General features: G+C 47.7%; 1 protein-coding gene across 8 annotated transcripts in view; it reads right to left on the bottom strand.

Annotated features, from left to right (window-relative positions):
- The window catches only part of COBL (cordon-bleu WH2 repeat protein), a 261,221-nt gene that overhangs the window by 62,620 nt on the left and 179,039 nt on the right, over nucleotides 1-19,562 (bottom strand). For all 8 annotated transcript variants that reach the window (XM_030871313.3, XM_030871312.3, XM_030871314.3 and 5 more), the window contains one exon: nucleotides 1,366-1,504. In XM_030871313.3, coding sequence (XP_030727173.2) covers nucleotides 1,366-1,504 — 139 coding nt within the window. The remainder of the gene's footprint in view (nucleotides 1-1,365; nucleotides 1,505-19,562) is intronic.

The raw sequence follows: 19,562 nt of genomic DNA, 5'->3' as shown, positions 1-19,562 counted from the left end.
TTTGCGCACGTTCCTTAGAGAGGGAACTGTCCCTACCGTTTTCACTTTAAAATGCCCTTCTCTCTTTTTCTGAGACCCCTGTGAGTACCAGCTGCCCACCCCCAGGCCAGGCTCTCCAAACTCGTTGCACACAGACCTTGGTCCTTCAAGGCTGAATCGGGAGGTCCTTCCAGGGGTTAAAATGGGCTGTCTGGCCTGGAGGTTGGCAGGATTCACCACATCTACACTACCCTAACCATGGATGCGTCTTAGAATTTCAACAAGGACTCTTAATCTGAGTTCTTCATCCACTTATGAAAAGAGTGGGGAGAAAGCTTGGAAGGCGGAATGGGAGTCTCATTATGGAAAAAAAAAAAAAAAAAAAGAAAACCAGGTTTATTTGAAGGAGCTTCTGATCACATTTCCTTCAAATCAGATAGTTTCTCCTTTGGGAACGACGATGGACTGACATGAAATACTGGCTGTATCTCCTTAGCAAAATCGATTCCCAGTCTGTGAAATGCTAAGACGTTAAAATCGAGGTATTGGCCGGGGGAAAATGCTGACCAACAGCAAAGGAGCTCTTATGAAAGGTTTAGGGAGCAACAGTGCGACCACTTATCCCTGGGCATCTTTTCCCTTTGGGGGCTGCAGCCATGAGATCAACGGCAAAATGTGAGGCTGCCTGGGGGACTGAACGGCACTCCTGTGATGACTGGAGCACTTGTGTCAGGGGCTTATCTCGGTCCCTACATAAATGAAACAACAAACACTGAATGATTTTAGAATAAAATCGGCCATCCCTGGCTGGTGGACCTAGAGACCCCCATCTCTTCTCTCCCTTGTAACATGAGGGACTAGGTGTCATGGTCGAATACGTCTCTGCTCACAGACACCAGGATTGCACCCTCTTTACTCTGGCTTCTCTTTTTCTCAGAGAATACCATATAGGAAAGCTTTATAAGTGGAGATCATTTTCAAACAGGGTGCTCAAAAGATGACTGAACTGTTGTCACATGACCTACTGTATAAACGCCCTGCGGTCGAGACGTCTTCCACACCAGCATCCGTGGGCGCCATCCTGGGACTCACCCCCTTCGGTCAGGGAGGCGCCGTCCCCCAGCCACACTCACCAGCTCTCCGTCACTCGCACTCTCCCGAGCCTCTTGACCAGCACGCCTTTCCCACCTTCTCAACGCCCGCACCACCCCCAGAAACTATGCCTGTCGGATGTCCTTGACTCACAGCCGTTCATTTCCAGACTTTCTTTCTTTAGCCTAAATGCTTTCCGAGTTAATGCCATCGCGGAGGAAGCCAGGGCAGGGGTGAGAAGCAGCGCTGAGATGCAGGCCAAGCACCCAGAGGCGCGCGGACGCCATCACTCACCCGTCCTGCCCTTCCTGTCCTCCTCCCTGCCCTCCGTGCGGGGGGGCACCAGCGGGCTGGACGGCGGGGGCTGGGGTGCAGGGGGAGCTGGTGCACGTCTCTTCTTCTTCTGTAAGTCCATCTGTGACCCCAGAGACACCTGCGAAGCACAAGGGAGGACAAACAGCGTGAGGGTGGCTGTGCACGTGAGGGTGGCTGTGCACGTGAGGGAGCTGGCCGGCGTGACGGGTACCCCGAGGAGGGCTGGCAGGTTGCCGGTCCCCTTTCTGGGGCTCCTGGGCAGGTGGTGGAGGCATATGGGTGTGAGGGCTTGCTGGTTGCCCAGGAGTGGCCCTGAGGGGGTCCGGGGATGCTCAGAGATGCCCCCCAAGACCCCTAGGTGGCAGGGGGCGGGGGCTCTGCCCCATATTTCCTAGGGGCTCCAGGCAAATCAGAAGACTTGGAAATCTCTCCTCAGCATAACTATGAGAAAGGGGATCCTGAGCTCTCACTTAAATGCAAAGAAGAACTATTCCTTCTGGAAGCTTTACCAAGGGCCCCTGCAGAGGAAGGACAGAGGGCATCTCTGGCCTTACCCTTGGCCTTTCTCTCGCTCTCCTGCCCCTTCAGCCAGGGTAGCAACTGTCCACAGGCCGACCGCCCCGCACCCAGAACCGCAATGGATTTGCCAGCCCATGGGACACAGGCATATGGGACACCACGCTCCCACCCAGCACGGAAACCCAGCTCCTCTGGGAGACTCAACAGTGACAGATGCACAGCTTCTAACGGCGGCTTGTTAGGATCGAGCAGGTCTCATTGTTGAAGGGGAAATCCGTTCTGTCTGCAAGGCTGGATTCACTGATTCCAGGTCTCTGTTCCCGAAAGAGCGCAAACTGTTCCTCTCCTCTGCACTACAGACGAAGCTTTCCTGCCTCCACCCTCCGATGGGACTGCATGGAAAGAGCACTGCGCCACCTGCAGAGGATGTGCAAGGGCCGGCAAGATGCCTGCGCTTGGTTCCTGCCCTGGGGGGCTTACAGCAGCCTCGGACCTCCAAGCCCAAGGAGGCCCTGGTCCTTCAAGCGCTTGTCCTGGGAGGGGTGCTGCCAACACCACCTGCTGGGCCTCGAGTCCTTCTCTTGGAGCTCCTCGGTTTATCAGCTCAGGTTCACAGTGGATGGAGAGCGTGTCTCCTCCTCCCAAGGAGGGGAACCTCCTCTGCTGGGCCGGACCTGGTGGTGGTGGTGGTGGTGGTGGTGGTGGTGGTGGTGGTGGTGGTGGGGTGTGTGTGTGTGTGTGTGTGTGTGTGTGTGTGTGTGTGTGTGTGTGTGTGTGTGTAAAAGGTCTTTTACAACTTCATCAGTAATACATATCTATTGCAATTTTTTTTTATTATAAAAGGAAGAAAAAAAATCCCTTAATTGACACTCGGTTAACTCCTAACAATTGGCATACACTTTTTCTGGTCTTTCTGTTTCCTTTTAAAAGTCATATTTTTTCTATCCTTCTACCACAATACATTATAACCACCTCCTATACCTTTAAAATTCCATGTTTTATGAAAAACATGGACAAGAAAAGGCAAACAGTTCCACAAGGCTTAGAGTCAAACCCACAGCTCCTAGCCCACTCCAACAGCAGCCACTTCAAACTACTTTTCGTCTAGCATTTACTCCGTTTTTCTACATAAAGAGCTTATTCTGCTGTTTCTTGACTTTTCCCATGTTAGATTTTGGCTTCCTACTCCAGAAGTTCTTTGAGACGCAGGCACACACACAGACACACGACCCCACACATACTTTTCCTACCCAGTCTTTGAAAAAAAAGTTAGGGTACAATATTCAAATTAACATTCACTATTTAGTTATCCATATAGTTATAATAGATATTATAATTATGAAAACAGAAATTTTCTTCAAGAGCAACTTTCTGCGGCCGAGACCTATGCGTGTGTTGACGACATTTTCTTCCTAGATGAACTTCCGTTTGCTGTGAACTTGATAACTGATGTGTCTTCTCACTTTTTCTTCTCACTGAGTTTCCTGGAAATTCCTTTGCCCAGATTTTTTATCCTTTGCTTCCTGGGTCCTACGCCTTTTTAAAATTCACTTCTTCATTTTAGGGGCGCACTTTCTACCAGCTTTCTGAGACAAGATGCGTATGGGGTAAAATTCTGAGATCTTGAAAACCTAAAAATGTTTGTGTTCTCGTACACTGAGCAGTCAGCATGGTACCTGTGAGGTCCACACCGGAAAGCTCTCTCAGGATGCTCGGCTCTCACTCCGCTGTCTTCCAGCCTGCAACCCTGCAGTGGGGACAGCCGCCCCCATCCCAACCCCAGGCTGGCTGGCTGTCTTCCTTCCTTCCACAGGCTTGAGCATCTTCTCACTCCTTGAGCCCTGGACCATCCTGCCATGCCCTGGGTGAGGCTGCTTTCACCCTCTGCTGGGTCATCCACGGACCCCGGCCATCTGGACATCCTGCGATTCTGCAGAATGTTCTAGTACTCTTCCTCAAAGATTTTTTTCTTCCTTCTCTTTTCTCCTTTCTTTCTGGATTCCGATTAGTTGAACGCTGCAAATTCTAAATCAATTTTCTAATTTTTCTTCAATAGTCTTTGTTTTAATTGAAATACAGTTGATTTACAATGTGTTAATTTCTGCTGGACAGCAAAGTGATTCAGTTATATATACATTCTTTTTTATGTTCTTTTTCCATTATGGCTTATCAGAGGATACTGAATATATTTCCCTGTGCTATACAGTAGGACCTTTTTGTTTATCCATCCTATATATACTAGTTTGCATCTGCTAATCCCAAACTCCCAGGCCACCCCTCTCCCTGCCCATCCCCTTGGCAACCACAAGTCTGTTCTCTATGTCTTTGCGTCTGTTTCTGTTTCATAGATGGGTTCATTTGTGTCATATTTGAATATTCTTGACTAATTAACATTTTTCCCTCCTTTCTTAGAAATGCCCTTTATTTCATTATCCAACTCTTCTGGCTTTTAAATTTTCGGTTACTATATTTTTAATTTCCAAGTGCTCTTTCTTGTTATATAGTTTTTGAAATAGCTTCATGTATGTTTCCTGGATACATTCTCTTCTCTTTTCTCTCTGAGGCTGTTAATTTATATCTTTAAAAATATGTCTTTCGGGCTTCCCTGGTGGCGCAGTGGTTGCGAGTCCGCCTGCCGATGCAGGGGACACGGGTTCGTGCCCTGGTCCGGGAGGATCCCACATGCCGTGGAGCGGCTGGGCCCGTGAGCTATGGCCACTGAGCCTGCGCGTCCGGAGCCTGTGCTCCGCAACGGGAGAGGCCATAACAGTGAGAGTCTCGCGTACCACAAAAAAAAAAAAAAAATATGTCTTTCTACTCAGCCGTAAAAAAGAATGAAATAATGCCATTTGCAGCAACATGGATGGACCTAGGGATTGTCATACTAAGTGAAATAAGTTAGAGAAAGACAAATATCATATGATATTGCTTATATGTGGAAACTAAGAAAATGATACAAATGAACTTATTTACGAAACAGAAATAGACTCACAGACATAGAAAAGAAACTTACAGTTACCAAACAGGAAAGGTGGTGGGGAGGGATAAAGTAGGAATTTGGGAGTAACGTACACACACTACTATATATAAAATAGATAAACAACAAGGGAACTATACTCAATATTTTGTAAGAACTTATATGGGAAAAGAATCTGGAAAAAATATATATAACTGAATCACTTTGCCATACACCTGAAACTAACACAACATTGTAAATCAACTATAACTCAATAGGAAGTGTCTTTATTTTCATTTTCTTTTGTTATACACACTTTTTCTCCAAGTTCCTTTTTTCTCTCTTTGTCTTGGCCTCTCTGTCTGTCTTGGCCTCTTGTCCTGACCTTGCCTCAGTTTCTGGTGGTGCTTGGCCAACTGATCCTAATTAAGTGTGTTTCTGTGGACAGGGTCTGTGGACACTCATGGGATTCCGTGTGGGCACCTGGGAAGAGATCTGGTGAGCTCACTGGGGGACCCCCAAATATCCATATTGGTAGGATCCTCTCTTCCAACCTCCTGCCGGCAGGTGGCAGCTGGCCTTGCAGAGTAGGGTCCAGTGGGAAGGCCTGGGCTCTCACGTAGCGCTGGGCTTCAGGGCTCCCTGATGTCCTAGAGTCAGTCTCTCTCCTTCTTTCTTGTCTGGAGTTCATGGGCAGACCTGCGGCTGCCCATGGCAGGGTGGGGCCTGGAGGCCTTCTGCTTCACAGCCAGACAGCCCGTCCTTGGTCAGCAGCTCTCCTGCCCACTGCTGTGCAGAGGACTCGCACCCACTGTCCTGAGCCTCGTGGAGGCCGGGCCTCTTCCGATGGCCTCTCCACCCGGCCTGCACCTCTCAACTGCTTCTGCTCTGCCAGGAATTTAGCACCATCAACTCATTCTAGTTCCAAGTGTCTACTGACAACGTCCTTGTTCCTTCTCCCCTTCTCTTTGCCGCCGTGGACTAATGCTTTTTATTCATTTTAATGGGGTTTTGAGAGGAGAGAGCTAGACTAGCTCGTTCCATCAGCCACGTTTTCCCATAGCTTTTAAAGGCTGCCCAGTACTGCATGGATTCCTCCAGCCACAGTTCATTCAATTCAGCCCCTCTTTCTTTGGTGGGATATTAAGACTGTGGTTTTGGCTATGACAGATTAAACTTTGTAGACCTCCTTTATCTTTCCCATATGTCTTTTTCTTTCTCCTCTTTTCCTTTTTTGAGTTTCCAATACATTTCTTGACTGCAACCTCTGAGGTAAGGAACATGTAAGGCTGGAGGAAGATCAGATTCAAAAACTGTTTCCCAGTGTTAAGAATCCTCGTCACGTGGTTACCTCGCACTGAGCTCGGGATCAAAGTCACCAGGATTTTTTGAAATAAATGGTTGTCAAAGCTTTCCACTTTTCTGTTAGCATCTGCACACTACTCTGGTCCTTCCTTCTCACTGGGGCCTGGGTGCCCAGGGGGTGTGTGGATGAGCTCTTGGGATACCCTGCTCGGGGGGGACCCTGGTCAGGGGTGGGCCGCCTGCTCTTATCTCCACCTGTCATAACCCCGTCTCCCCCTTTTGTCCGTCTGCGGATGATGATGTTGAAAGGCAGAGAGCCTCGGCTCTGGTACCTGGGTTTCTTCGTTCAGGGGTAACATCCGTCCATTCATTCATCATGACGCTCAAATGCTATGCATCTGCCTGCCTGTATTATTTTCTTGTACACGTTTCTCAATCTCGTCTTAAAAGATGGTGAGAGACTTCATCATTTGTTCACTTGCTCTTTCCATTAACCAACAAGCCACTGTTGACTCCTTATGCTGTGACAGGAATGACCGTGGATTCAAAGACAGATAAAGTTCCTGACCTCACACTGATGTCTACCATCGAATGAAGGAGAGAGAATTCTATAACATTACATGATCTTCTTTTGGCTGGAGACACCGCCAAGAGCTGTAATTGGGGGCTGACGTGGGGACGTGGTTTCCTCTGTGAGTTCACGCTGGTTGATCAGCGCCCGCTAAGCTCGCACTGACGTCTGTATAATAATGACGTGCTCCGGATTCTGCCGAGTGCCAACGTCAAGTGGGAGAGAATTGAAGAAACAAATGGATCACGGAAGCAATTCTGGCTCACCAGCTTGGAAAAGCAGTTTTACCCGTTGAAAGAAAGTTCTGGCTCACTCCTTGTTACAAGATTTGGAGAAACATCAAGACCCTCAAGCCTTTGCCAAGACGGCCCAGCTTTGCCCCTGGCTGTCACTTTCCCAGAGATAATCACAGCCACTCGACAAACAATGGCTGGAGACGCTGTGTTTTCCCGGCACACGGCTATTTCTGATCAATTAAGGCTATTTCTGATCAATTAAGGTAATGTCTTTGCTAAGTGTTTTGGCAAAGTCTGAGACTCCAATCAAGACACGATCTAATGGGCAAAAGTTTTTTTCTGCAGCTTTTGTTAGTTTAAGGTGTTTAAACAAAAGTGTTCTGGTGGATGTATTTACAGACTTCTAGAAAATATTATTAACATGGGCAGCAACGGAGATTTATTAAACATTTACTAAGGGTGCCAACAGTAGCTCGTACGACTACCTCAGCGAGGTAATTTCACTACCTCTGTTTTACAAAGGAAGAAATTAAAGCTTGTAGAAAATTTCTTGCCCAAGGTCAGACAGCTAACAAGTGGGCAGAGTGGAGATTCGACACTGGTTTAAACCATTCTCCTCAGGTGTGGAAGAAATAACTCCTTCAGTTTTGAGTAGAAATGTCCATTCCTAGGATTCCATAAGCAACTAAAGCCCGAGGAATCCTCACTGTTCCACGTGGCACAGTATCCACCTGCTGGACACATCAGAAGCCAACCTGTGCTTTACTGTAAGGTCCAACGCCTATCTTTAGCACATCCTTTGAGGAGCACTTGAAACCTAGTCCTGCTGACTTTCTAGAACTTGTACCTACCACTGTTTTCCTTCTTAGAACCAGGACATGCCGTGGCCACTTTTGGTTAGGCAGGACTACTTTTACCCTCCATCCTCTCTGGTGACCAGTAGCCAGGAAGCGTTCCCCAATGGCAGAATCAGAGCCCTGGATATCTTGGTTTTTTTTAGAAAGCATCCGTTCCACTGTGGCTGCTTTGGTCTCTGAATCTCATTGTGTCGGTCACGTGTAATGTGACTAGACTCAGAAAATTGTTTAAGAGGGAAGGGAAGTGCTGATGTAAAGAGATTGAGTAGGACTCTTACCATGAAACCCAGGGCCACTGTCCCCACCTTGGCTTCTGAACCTTGCTCAGGGTGAAGCACTTGGTAGGAACATAATCAAAAGTGACTGAATGACGGGGTGTGTGTGTGTGTGTGTGTGGGTGTCTGTGTATATGCGTGTGTGTGTGTTTATTTTCCACGCTCCTTTATAGTTCTCATCTACACGCACACACATTTTCACATTATTCTTGGAGGAAGAGGACATATTCCTCTAGGTTTCAAGCGTTTAGCTGCAGAAGACACATCACTAGATTTGAGGGTCTGTCTATGTTATGAAATAAAATAAGTATGGTTTTCAGCACTTTGCATCGACTTATGTGTTCATTTGTCCTTTAGTTCATTCTTTCCTCCATGCATTCCTCCATCCATCCATTCTTCCATCCAACCATCCATCCATCCATCCATCCATCCATCCATCCATCCATCCATCCATCCTTCCAAGCACATGGGTACTTGGTACCGAGCTCCATGCTAGGCACCAGGCACACAGAAGTGAAAGAAGGAAAACCAGGGGCATTTCTTTCAGCCCCATTGAACGGACGGCTCATGTGGGCTTGACTGTGCTCTATTGGGTCCCTGCTTCCTTGCCTTTCCTCAAGCTGCTCCTTCAGCCTGGAATGCCCTTCCTTTCCCAACGCTTCTATCAATCTTCTGCCCCTGCTGAAATCTCCCTCGCTCTTTAATGCTACTTCTCGGAGGAGACCCCAGAAGTGCAGGTGGCCGTTAGTCAGCCCCTCTTCCTGCCCGGATGCAGGAGGGCAGCATTACTCGGAGGACCATCCTTAGCTGCCCCTCCCTTGGTTTGAGCTCACTGCTGCCATGCCCAGCTCCCCTGTTAGCCTGGGAGCTCTGCACAGCAAAGGGCATGACTTATTAGTCTCGGAACTTCCACAATTCCTAGCCTAGGGCTTTTGCGCTTTAGGAATCAAATGTCTGTTGAATACAAGAAAGAATGAAGCAGGCATTTTATATAAATGGAGCATGTTATGGAAGGAATTGACAAATATGAGAGCCTGTAAGCACAACACAGCCCTGGCCCTGTATTCTCATTTCTGTGTTGTGCAAAATGAAAATACTCTATTGTTTTTACTCTGACAAATGAAAGTCACATATGCGCACTAAAAACAGTTCAAATAATAAAGGGGCATATAAAGTACTAAGTGAAACTCCTACCTCACCTCTAGCCCCGAAAGATAACCTCTGTTCAGCTTGATGTGTGTCCCCTCAGTGTGTTTTCTGTGTATCTATATATGTGAATATTTACAGAAATGAGGACATGCTCTCTTGCTGACAACTGCTCTTTTCTCCTGTGATGCTGTCCATTGTTGGGTGTGGATCTCTCCAAAGTCCTGAGGACGGGAAGGGCCCACCCCTGCATGGACCACCCATATCTACCTGTCCTCAAGGTCTGACATTTCTGTTATTTCCAATTCATTGCTCTTTCAAATATTCTTTATTCCTGTCCTGCCCCTAGGTTCTTCAGAACCATTTTTTTTTTTTTTAGATTCCATATATATGTGTTAGCATACGGTATTTGTTTTTCTCTTTCTGACTTACTTCACTCTATATGACAGACTCTAGGTCCATCTACCTCACTACAAATAACTCAATTTTGGTTCTTTTTATGGCTGAGTAATATTCCATTGTATATCTGTGCTACATCTTCTTTACCCATTCATTTGTCAATGGACACTTAGGTTGCTTCCATGTCCTGGCTATTGTAAATAGTGCTGCAATGAACATTGTGGTACATGACTCTTTTTGAATTATGGTTTTGTCAGGGTATATGCCCAGTAGCGGGATTGCTGGGTCGTATGGTAGTTCTATTTGTAGTTTTTTAAGGAACCTCCATACTGTTCTCCACAGTGGCTGTATCAATTTACATTCCCACCAACAGTGCAAGAGGGTTCCCTTTCCTCCACACCCTCTCCAGCATTTATTGTTTGTAGATTTTCTGATGATGGCCATTCTGACCGGTGTGAGGTGATACCTCATTGTAGTTTTGATTTGCATTTCTCTAATGCCTAATAACTTTTTAAATTGAGATTCTTTAAATGCTAGGATTAGCATTTTTAATGATTAAAATGATTTTTTATGTTTACTTTTGTCTGTGTGAGAGAAAGAATTTGTAGTTCTATCCATTAAGCTTTTTCTGTCAACTGTGGTGTTAGCCTTTTCTTAATAATACCAATATGTACGTGAAATACAAATATGTTGTGAATATTTTCCCTAGTTCCTTATGGCCTTTTAATGTTCTGCTTTTTTTTACTTTTTTTGGAGTGTGAAAGTTTATCTAATTCAATCTGTCAGGTGCCCCCTTCTTTTTCTGTTTCTGACCCTGTGCCATACTAAGAAAGGGCTTCCTGATTTCAAAATCTAAAAGTCCCTATTATTTTAATGGAGTTTCCTGGCTTACTTTTTCACACTTTTATTTTATTTTATTTTATTTTATTGCGGTACGCAGGCCTCTCACTGTTGTGGCCTCTCCCGTTGTGGAGCACAGGCTCCGGACGCGCAGGCTCAGCGGCCATGGCTCACGGGCCCAGCCGCTCCGCGGCATGTGGGATCTTCCTGGACCGGGGCACGAACCCGTGTCCCCTGCATTGGCAGGCGGACTCTCAACCACTGCGCCACCAGGGAAGCCCCACACTTTTATTTTAAATCAACCTGGGCTTAACGTTTTACACGCTCTTCGTTTCCCCCAAAGTGATGACACGCGCTTACAGCACAAATGACAATTAGTTTATAAATCTGCAGCCACCTACATTGTCGTAAAACAAAATTCAATAAATCACACACAGAATGAGGTGCGAAACACTGGTGTTGTGACTGATGTTTCCTTTCGTCCCCGAAGCATCTCATGCAGCAAGAAGCTGGCCTGCTGGGAATCTCACCTCTTCAGAGCCCAGACCAGAACCATGCAGAACTGGGCTGCCAGCTCACGTCCGGGGTCAGCCGCAGGAGGCTCCTGCCCTGCCGCCCCTGCCAGGCTCCTGCCTAAGCTCTGTCCCTCGAGTCACCTGATTTTACCTCCACAAAACAATAAACCCAGAGTTTCCTGGGAAGAGTCAGTGTCAGATCTGAGAATTCAGAAAAATTGGTGATGCCGTCTAGAAAGATGCCCCTCTGTACTGCTTAAATAACTTCTACAGAAAAGAGACTTATACTTTAAGGGATAAATCCTTAGTCATCTAAGTCAGTTATTTCTTTATCATGTTCTCATTCTCCAGGGACACCAGGATGCCAACTTTATAGTATAATGAGGTTGCTCCGGATTAAAATTTAAACCTACATTTTCAACTATTCCTTTTACACGGTGATTATTCCATCTAATTTTCCTTTAAATACACTTGTACTTTTAAGAGAATGAGCACGAGGATTATGAACAAGAACAGCCTAGAAAAATATATCAGCAAGATGAGAGCATAGCACGGTGGTTGTGCTTGGACCCTGGAGGCAGAAAGCCAGGTTAGAGTTTTGCTTCCACCATGAGCTGTGTAATATTGGATAAGTTGCTTAACCTCTCTGTGCCTCAATTTCTCCACTGGTAAAACAGGGATGAAAATAGTTACTGTCTCTTTTGGTGACTGGGAAGATTAAGTGAGTCATATCATGAAAAGTACAGAGGATGCTGTCCTCACTGCTGGGCAGCTTCTACCAAGATCTTTCACCTTCTTATCCTCCTCATCACCCTCCGAGTCAATGGCAGACACTGCAGTGGGTTCCCGGACAGCTGGAGGTCACCCCAGAACCAGACCTGGCTGGACCCAAGTCTTGGTTTCAGCTCTTACAGGGAATGGCGGGGTCCTCGGAGAACACAGTCAAGCTCTGCCTTCCTAGTTAGGTTTCCGGAGGTTACATGCGCTGACAGTACCACCCTGCAGAACAGTGTGGCTGCCCTGGGAGCTGCGAGTAGCACAAAATCTAAGCCAGCTGCACACGCTCGCTCAGATACCAATGTCTCTGTGCCTCACTTTCCACTTTTAAATGGAACAATAGTAGTGCCCACCCCACAGGGCACCACGAGGCGTCACGTAAGCATTAAACGTGTGCTCAGAAACAGCTCCAGCAGCTTGAAGTGCTGCTAGAAAGTGATATATACCTGCTTGCTCAAGAAACAGGAGTCGAGTGGAATAACATCAAAGAACACAAAATCTTACAGCTGGAATTCCAACTCTTATTTTACACATGAGAAAGCAGAGGACCGGACGTTGAATGATGTTTTCAAGACCGACTCCACCTGACTCGCCTTGATTAATGAAAGAGAGAGCGATGATGCTTCCCAGCTTACGTGCTGGGAGGAAGGAGCCGTGCCGAGGCTCTCCTATGCAGCCCCATGATCTTGTTTAATTATCAAAACCACCTCTCACTGTCCAGAAAAGGGAAGTGAGCTTGGAGGGGCTGAGTCACCTGCTGAAGGCCGCAGAGCTGACTGCTGTCTGACACTTCTCTGTGCCACCTGCTTACGAAAGCGGGGGGGGGGGGGACACACAGTGGGCTGGCCCATGGTCTCCCGCATAACGCTCTGCCTCGAAAGTGGACTGTTTGCTTGATTTGCTGCTGTCTCACTAGCACTGGGAAATGTCCTTGGCGTATTTTGGGTGCTCACTAAACATCCCTCAGCTGAGTCAATGCTGTTACCAAAAGCATCCGTATGATGAAATCTGTTTTTCCCTTAGGACAGGTACACTCACTGGGTGACTTTAGAAGTGCCTATTATGTGTCAGATACTGACCTGGCACTGAGAACAAGAGGTGAGCAAGACAGACAGGACCTCGGGGCCGGTTTTATTGGAAGGGACGTGGGTGATGACCAGACGTCTCGTGGACAGTCCTTGCCACGCGGGACACCCCTGGAGAACCAGTTTAGGGGGAAGACGAGGCTTTTGGTTTTGGCCACACCTGTGGAGCTTTCTGGTGGGCAGGCTGGAGGTATCCCACCGAGACACTCGCATGGCAGCGGCACCGACGCGAAGCACGCATGGGACTTCCCAAGAAGAACGTCGGGGAAGAAGGGAAAATACAACCCTAAGACGGTCTAACTTTCATGGGGCTGCTTTAGGATGGAAGATTCTGGAAGGCCTCTGGAGAGTTGGAAGCAAGCCGAGGGGCTCAGCAATGTGGCGCAGGAAGTGACCGGGAGGGTCAGAGCCTGCCGAGCTCGGGCAGGGTAGGGGTGTAGAACGCCATCGTGCAGGGGGAGCTGGCCCTGGGGGGAACGGGGCACCCAGAGCAGAGCAGCATGGAAGAGCCAGATGCGCTGGGCGGGCAGCCCGGGGTGGTGTGCAGCGGCAGGGGGTGTGACCAGGATGAGATGGGGCAGCAGGGGGACAGGCGAGGGGCTGGGGGCTCACTCACGGGGGCCTTTTGCCTGCACATTCCTCCTCGGGCTCCCGGGACCTGAGCCAGCCCCAGAGGCGGTCCTTGGGCCACTTCCTTTTACCCCAGAGAATTTTCAAGGTGATTCCTTCCAGATTCAATGCCTTTAATGCCACCTTTGTGCAGAGACTCCCAGATTCACAACTCGGCCTGAATTCCTCCCCTGAGCTCCAGGGCCACACACCTAAATGCTTGCTGACAACGGCACCTGGACATGGGCATCTCCGCATGCCCCCAACCAACCCCTTGCTTCTCTCCCCAAACCCGCTCCTCCCCCAGGGTAATGGTCACTCCCTGTTTCTAGCGGTTCAGGGCCAGATGCCCCAGGCGTTCTGGAGGAGCCCACACCCCTTCAACAGGCGGGTCTTTCTCCGTGTACCTGTCACCACTCGCTTGAAGCCACGCTCATCTCTCACCTGAACAAGTGTGGCAGTCCCTCCCTGGCCTCCCTGTGCCCACCTCAGACCCTTCCACGTGGAAAGCCAGCCACGCTCTGCTCAAAAGTCTGCAAATGCCTCCAGTCCCATGTCCTGCCTGCAATTAACATGCAAGGGCAAACATCTCCTCAAGATACTGATGTCATTTCCTTTGGGAACATACCAAGAAGTGGAACTGCTGGGTCATATGGTAGCTCTATTTTTAATATTTAGAGTAATCTCCATACTGTTCTCCACGGTGGCTGCACCAATTTACGTTCCCACCAACAGTGCAGGAGGGTTCCCTTTTCCCCACATCCTGGCCAACATTTGTTATTTCCTGTCTTTTTGATAAAAGCCATTCTGACGGGTGTGAGGTGATACTCGTTGTGGTTTTGATTTGCATTTCCCTGACGATGACAGATGTGGAGCATCTTTTCGTGTGTCTGTTGGCCGTTTGGATGCCACTTGTAACGACACGGTTGGACCTTGAGGGCATTATGCTAGGTGAGATAAATCAGACAGAGAATATAAGGAATCTAAAAAAGCCAAACTTGGGAAAACAGTAAAATGGTAGCTACCAGGGGCTGAGAGGTGAGGAGACAGGAAAGAGGTAGTTTCAGGAAACAAACCTGCAGAGCGTAGATGAATAAGCCCTGGAGACCTAGTACCCAGTGCGGCGATCATAGACAACAATATTGTGCGATAATCATCAAACTTGCTAAGACACTAGATCTCGATTATTCCCACAAGAAAAAGAGAAATGATAATTATGTGATGGGACGCGAGTGCCGACTGTTGCTACAATCAGATTACAGTATATAAATGTATCACATCTGCACGTGGGGCACCTTAAATGTGCACAATGTTATACGTCAAATAGATTCCGATGAAAATGAAAGTAAAATCCTCTGGCAGAAGCAGCCGAGGTAACTGGATGGGAGTGGAGAGTGAGCTCTGGGGAGAGGCAACCTCTGCTGTGAGATCTGCCGTAGAGCAGACCTGCGGGTCGGTGTGGACCAGGCTGGCACCTGGAGGGGCTCCAACCTGCTGGCCAGGTGATGGAGCTGAGCGCACCCACAGCTGCGCTGGCCCAGCTCTGTTCTGGGCACCTACAGAGATGGTGCGAGAACCCAGACAGACAGCAATGATGCTGGCCACGGCCAGTGCCTTTAAGGGGAGGAAGGGGAGGGAGTATCCAAGGAGGAAGCAGAGTTCCAAGTCTGGGGCTTTAGGTCAAAGAGCGTCACTCGAGGAATGAGCAAGCCCCAGAGCTGGCCGTGGCTGGCCCCTGCGAGGGAAGAAATGTCGCTGCCGTAGCAGTACACAAAGGATGTTGCAGCCACCAAGCCATCACGTTACAGCGGCCCTGACGGTGAGCCCTGAGGGAACTCAGGATGGAAGCAGGATGCCCTCAATCCAGCCGTCAGCCACTGCAGCCCACCCCAGCGGTGCACCCTGAGGGGACTCAGGATGAGAAAGCATAGGACACTGGCCCCAGATGGCTGAGGTGCAGAACAAAGGGATGATGTCAGTGAGCCCAGACTCTTGCATCTTCCCACACATAGAAAAGCGCTAAATTCCTTAACTTGAGATGCCTGGTTTTCTTTCATTAACAGTAATCTTTTGATGTTCCCACTACCTGGTCTTTGTTGCAAAAACTCCTCTATATCCTGGCTCCCCCTTACCTCTTTGGAGCAGTCCGTCAGAGCAACCCGAGAGGCTGCGCCCTGGGTTTCAGTCCTTAGTTTTGTCTGCCACATATAACATAATTCTCAAATTTTAGGTTGTGCGCTATTTTTCAGTCGACACCCCGAGGGCATGTTTCCGTTGGGATTTACTTGTTTCTTCTTGTTTACTCATTTATTTAGCCGTGTTTCTCTCAAGGATGCTTCCCTTCCAATGCACCCGGAGACACAGCCCTCAGCTCCAGTCTGCTGAGCCGATCTGTCCTCCAGGGGTGTCTAAACACCTGCCCTCTAGACCCCTCCCCAGGTGAGACAGCCCTTGGGGAACCAGGGCTCAGGTATTAGTACTAACGTGTGACTTTCCTTCTGGGAATTTGGGGAGGCGAGTCAAGGAGATGGTGACATCATATCCTGATTTTACAGGGGTCCCTAAATCCCACGATAAAGAGTACATCCACCCCATCACCAATGACATAAAATGTGGGGACCCTGAATCTTAGATTTCCCTGTACAGTCTTAATTTCAAAAGTTTATCTTGCTGTCAGAGGATATCCCACCATTTAATTTTGGTCATTCTAAATAAAGCAGCATTGATGCTGTGTGAGTGACCATCGTACTTGATGAAAGCAGTATCCTGGCTGGGTGTTACCTGGGCAGATGGTTGGCACAAATTCTAACTGAACGGATATGTAACCATTTCACCCCTAAAATGAGCCCTTCTAGGAAGTATACAAGCCATACATCACAGACCTATGCCCAAGGTGTGGGGAATTTTTATCAGTTATTTGCTACCATTAGATGACTAAGGTCACCATAGTTTTGGCCATGGAAATTCCGGTATCCATGCAATGTTTTGGGATTCTGCTTTATTCTTAGGCTACTAAGAAAGGCTGAGATCTTAAAAGTAAACATTTGGAAACAGCCTCAGTGTCTACCACATGGAACTGGCTAAGTGCTTTATGGTGGACTGGCTGGCTTTTACACAGCCCTTAAAATGGGGACTATATTTATGAACTCCTGTGGAAAAGAGCCCCAAGATACATTCTTAAGTGAAAAGGTATAAAACAGTTTGCATGGTATGTTTCCATTTGTGTAAAGAGGAAGCCATTGCTTATGCACAGACACACACACACACACACACACACACTATACCTGAAGGGTACAGAGTGACCATACATATTACTATACTACTTGTTCTTGGGGAGGAGAAGTGAGGGGGAAAAGGATGAGGAATCATTTTCACTCTATATCTTTTGATATTTTTGGAATTTTGAAACATGTAACAGTATTACCAGTTCAAAAAATAAATTTAAACAAAACCTTAAGAAAAGAAAGAAAGAAAGAAAGAAAGGCTGAGAAGACTCCACCCAAACTCTGATGCCTCAGGTCAACTAAATGACTCCCTTTGGTTGTTTATATTCCATCAGCTAAAATTAAAGCCCTCTTCACAGGTGGGAGCAGGCACGCTGCCAGGGAAAACAATTTCTATCATCACCATCTTTGGTAACTCCAGAAAGAAAAACACTGGGCATGCTTCATGGAAAGTTATGAGAAAAAACAAAAGTTGCTATTCCAGCACTTTCTTTCTACCTCAGTTAGAACAAAATGCCCTAAAACAGAATCTGATTATGAGCTTTTGGTTTTTAAATAGAGATTTTTAACATGGAATCCTCAAGTCTGATTTTCCTTCCTATTTCCCAGTGTGTACCAAAGACTCTTACACCACTTCAACAGACATTTATGAAGGGTTAAGTTTTCTTCTAAAATTGCATCAGCCAGAGATCCGTGCAGAGATAGTTCTCTGTAGGTTTACAATCTTTTTGTTTTCATTTTAATTTTTTCTGGCTTGCGTTTCTTTTCGTAATTTTTAATTTTATTAGAGTATACTTGATTTACAATATCATGTTAGTTTCAGTTGTACAGCACAGTGATTCAGTTATACATACGTACATATATATATATTATTTTTCATTCTTTTCCCTTATAGGTTATTACAGAATATTGAGTATAGTTCTCTGTGCTATGCAATAGGTCCTTGTTGATTATCTATTTTATATTGGGCTGGCCAAAAAGTTCATTCGGGTTTTCCGTAACATCTTTCGTAAAAATCCAAATGAACCTCTTGGCCGACCAGGTATATAGCCATGTGAATCTGTTAGTCCCAAACTCCTAATTTATCTCTCTCCCCCTTTCTCCTCTGGTAACCACAAGTTTGTTTTCTATGTCTGTGGGTCTAATTCTGTTTTGTAAAAAAGTTAATTCCTATCTTTTTCTTAGATTCCACATATAAGTGATATCATATGATATTTGTCTTTCTCTGTCTGGTTTACTTCACTCAGCATGACAATCTCTAGGTCCATCCATGTTGTTGGAAATGGCATTATTTCATTCTTTTTTCATGGCTGAGTAATACTCCATTGTATGTATGTACCACGTCTTCTTTATCCATTCATCTTTCAGTGGACACTTAGGTTGCTTTCATGTCTTGGCTGTTGTGAATAGCGCAGGTATCTTTTCAAATATAATCGTTTTTATGTTTAAAGTACTGGCAGAAAAATTTCTTCTTTTAAAATTTCACACTCAGGCATTCAGGAAAGTTGCCACTCCCTGGCATCGGCATGCCACGGGCAACCCCTCACCTCTGCCGATGCTTCCCGTGTTCTCAGCAGAGCCCGGGACTCTGGCAGAGGAACAAAACAGGGTCCATCCCACCCACGACCCACAGATAGGACAGGAGGTGGGGGGAGTAAGAATTAGAAAGAGGCACCGGTAGGTAATACAGGATGCAGGCCCAGCAGGGGCTCCCCTGACAAGCAGAGGGGACGACAGGCAGGTTAAGCAGGTGACAGCCTCAACCCTCGAGCAGATGACGCCCCTGTCCTCGGGATGGACCCCCACCAGCAAACAGCACATCATTTCTTCTTCCCCTGCCAGCATTAGTACCATGGTCCACCACCCCACTTTGGCCAGCTGGTCCCTCGGCCAAAACCGAGATCTTGTCTTCAGAGCAAAATTAAGAGCCTCCTTTGACCGCGGCCTCTCTGAGTCTCTAAACCCCAGCTCCCTCCCTGGCTTCCCCTGAATCCAGGTGGCAGCGGCCTCCTCACCACCTTCCCACAGCCCCGCGGTCCTGGAAGGACGCTCCGCTTTCTGCCCCAGCTGCTCTCCTTCCTCTGCTGCTCCCCCGGCTCCTCTGTCCTCCTCCCGTTTCGTGTCTTACCCACTCCTCTATTCCCAGCCATCCCCTACACGCGGATAATTCTCAGACTGCCTAGTGTGACCACCCCCTTCTCCCCACCTCGGAGCTCCACGGACAATCATCAAGTGGCTTCCCCTGCGCGTCTCCTGAAGACACAGGTCCCAAATCATCACCTGAACCTACAGTCCCCTCCGACCTGTCCCCTTCCCGTACCTTTGGATGTTGGGTGCGTCCCAGGTGCTGGGACCCCTCCTGCTGGCACACTTCCCTCACCGCATTGCTCATGAAGGGCTTCGGGTCTTTTCCTGAGTCTCTCAAAACGGTGTCTCCCTCTCTTCTGCTGCTGTCGAGTCTCAGGCCCAGAGCATCCCTGTCTGGATTACTTTAAAGGTGTCTCACCTCACGGTCCGGCCTCCCTTTCTCCCTTCTCTGAGTCCGTTTCCACAGTGCGCCAGGCGCACGGGGATCATTTATTTACTCAAAACTTCCCTAAATACCGACTAAGCGCCAGACACTGTCCCACGTGAGTGGAGAGAGCCTCAAGGAAGACAAATTCCTTCCCTCGACTCCCAAGCTCACCTCCTGGTGCGGAGACAACAGGAAGAAACACCTGGATCATTTTAGGTGGTGACCCATCTTATTTAAGACAGAAACGTGCTTTTGTGGGCTGAGGATGGAGGGCTCACCTGAGCAATTAAACAGGAGGGTCAAGAAAGCCCTCTCTGAGGAGGCGGACATCTGCCTTGAATGATGAT

The sequence above is a fragment of the Globicephala melas genome, chromosome 9 (genome assembly GCF_963455315.2).
Source record: "Globicephala melas chromosome 9, mGloMel1.2, whole genome shotgun sequence".
In the NCBI taxonomy this organism is placed as follows: domain Eukaryota; kingdom Metazoa; phylum Chordata; class Mammalia; order Artiodactyla; family Delphinidae; genus Globicephala; species Globicephala melas.
This window is presented reverse-complemented; position numbering and strand designations above follow the sequence as displayed.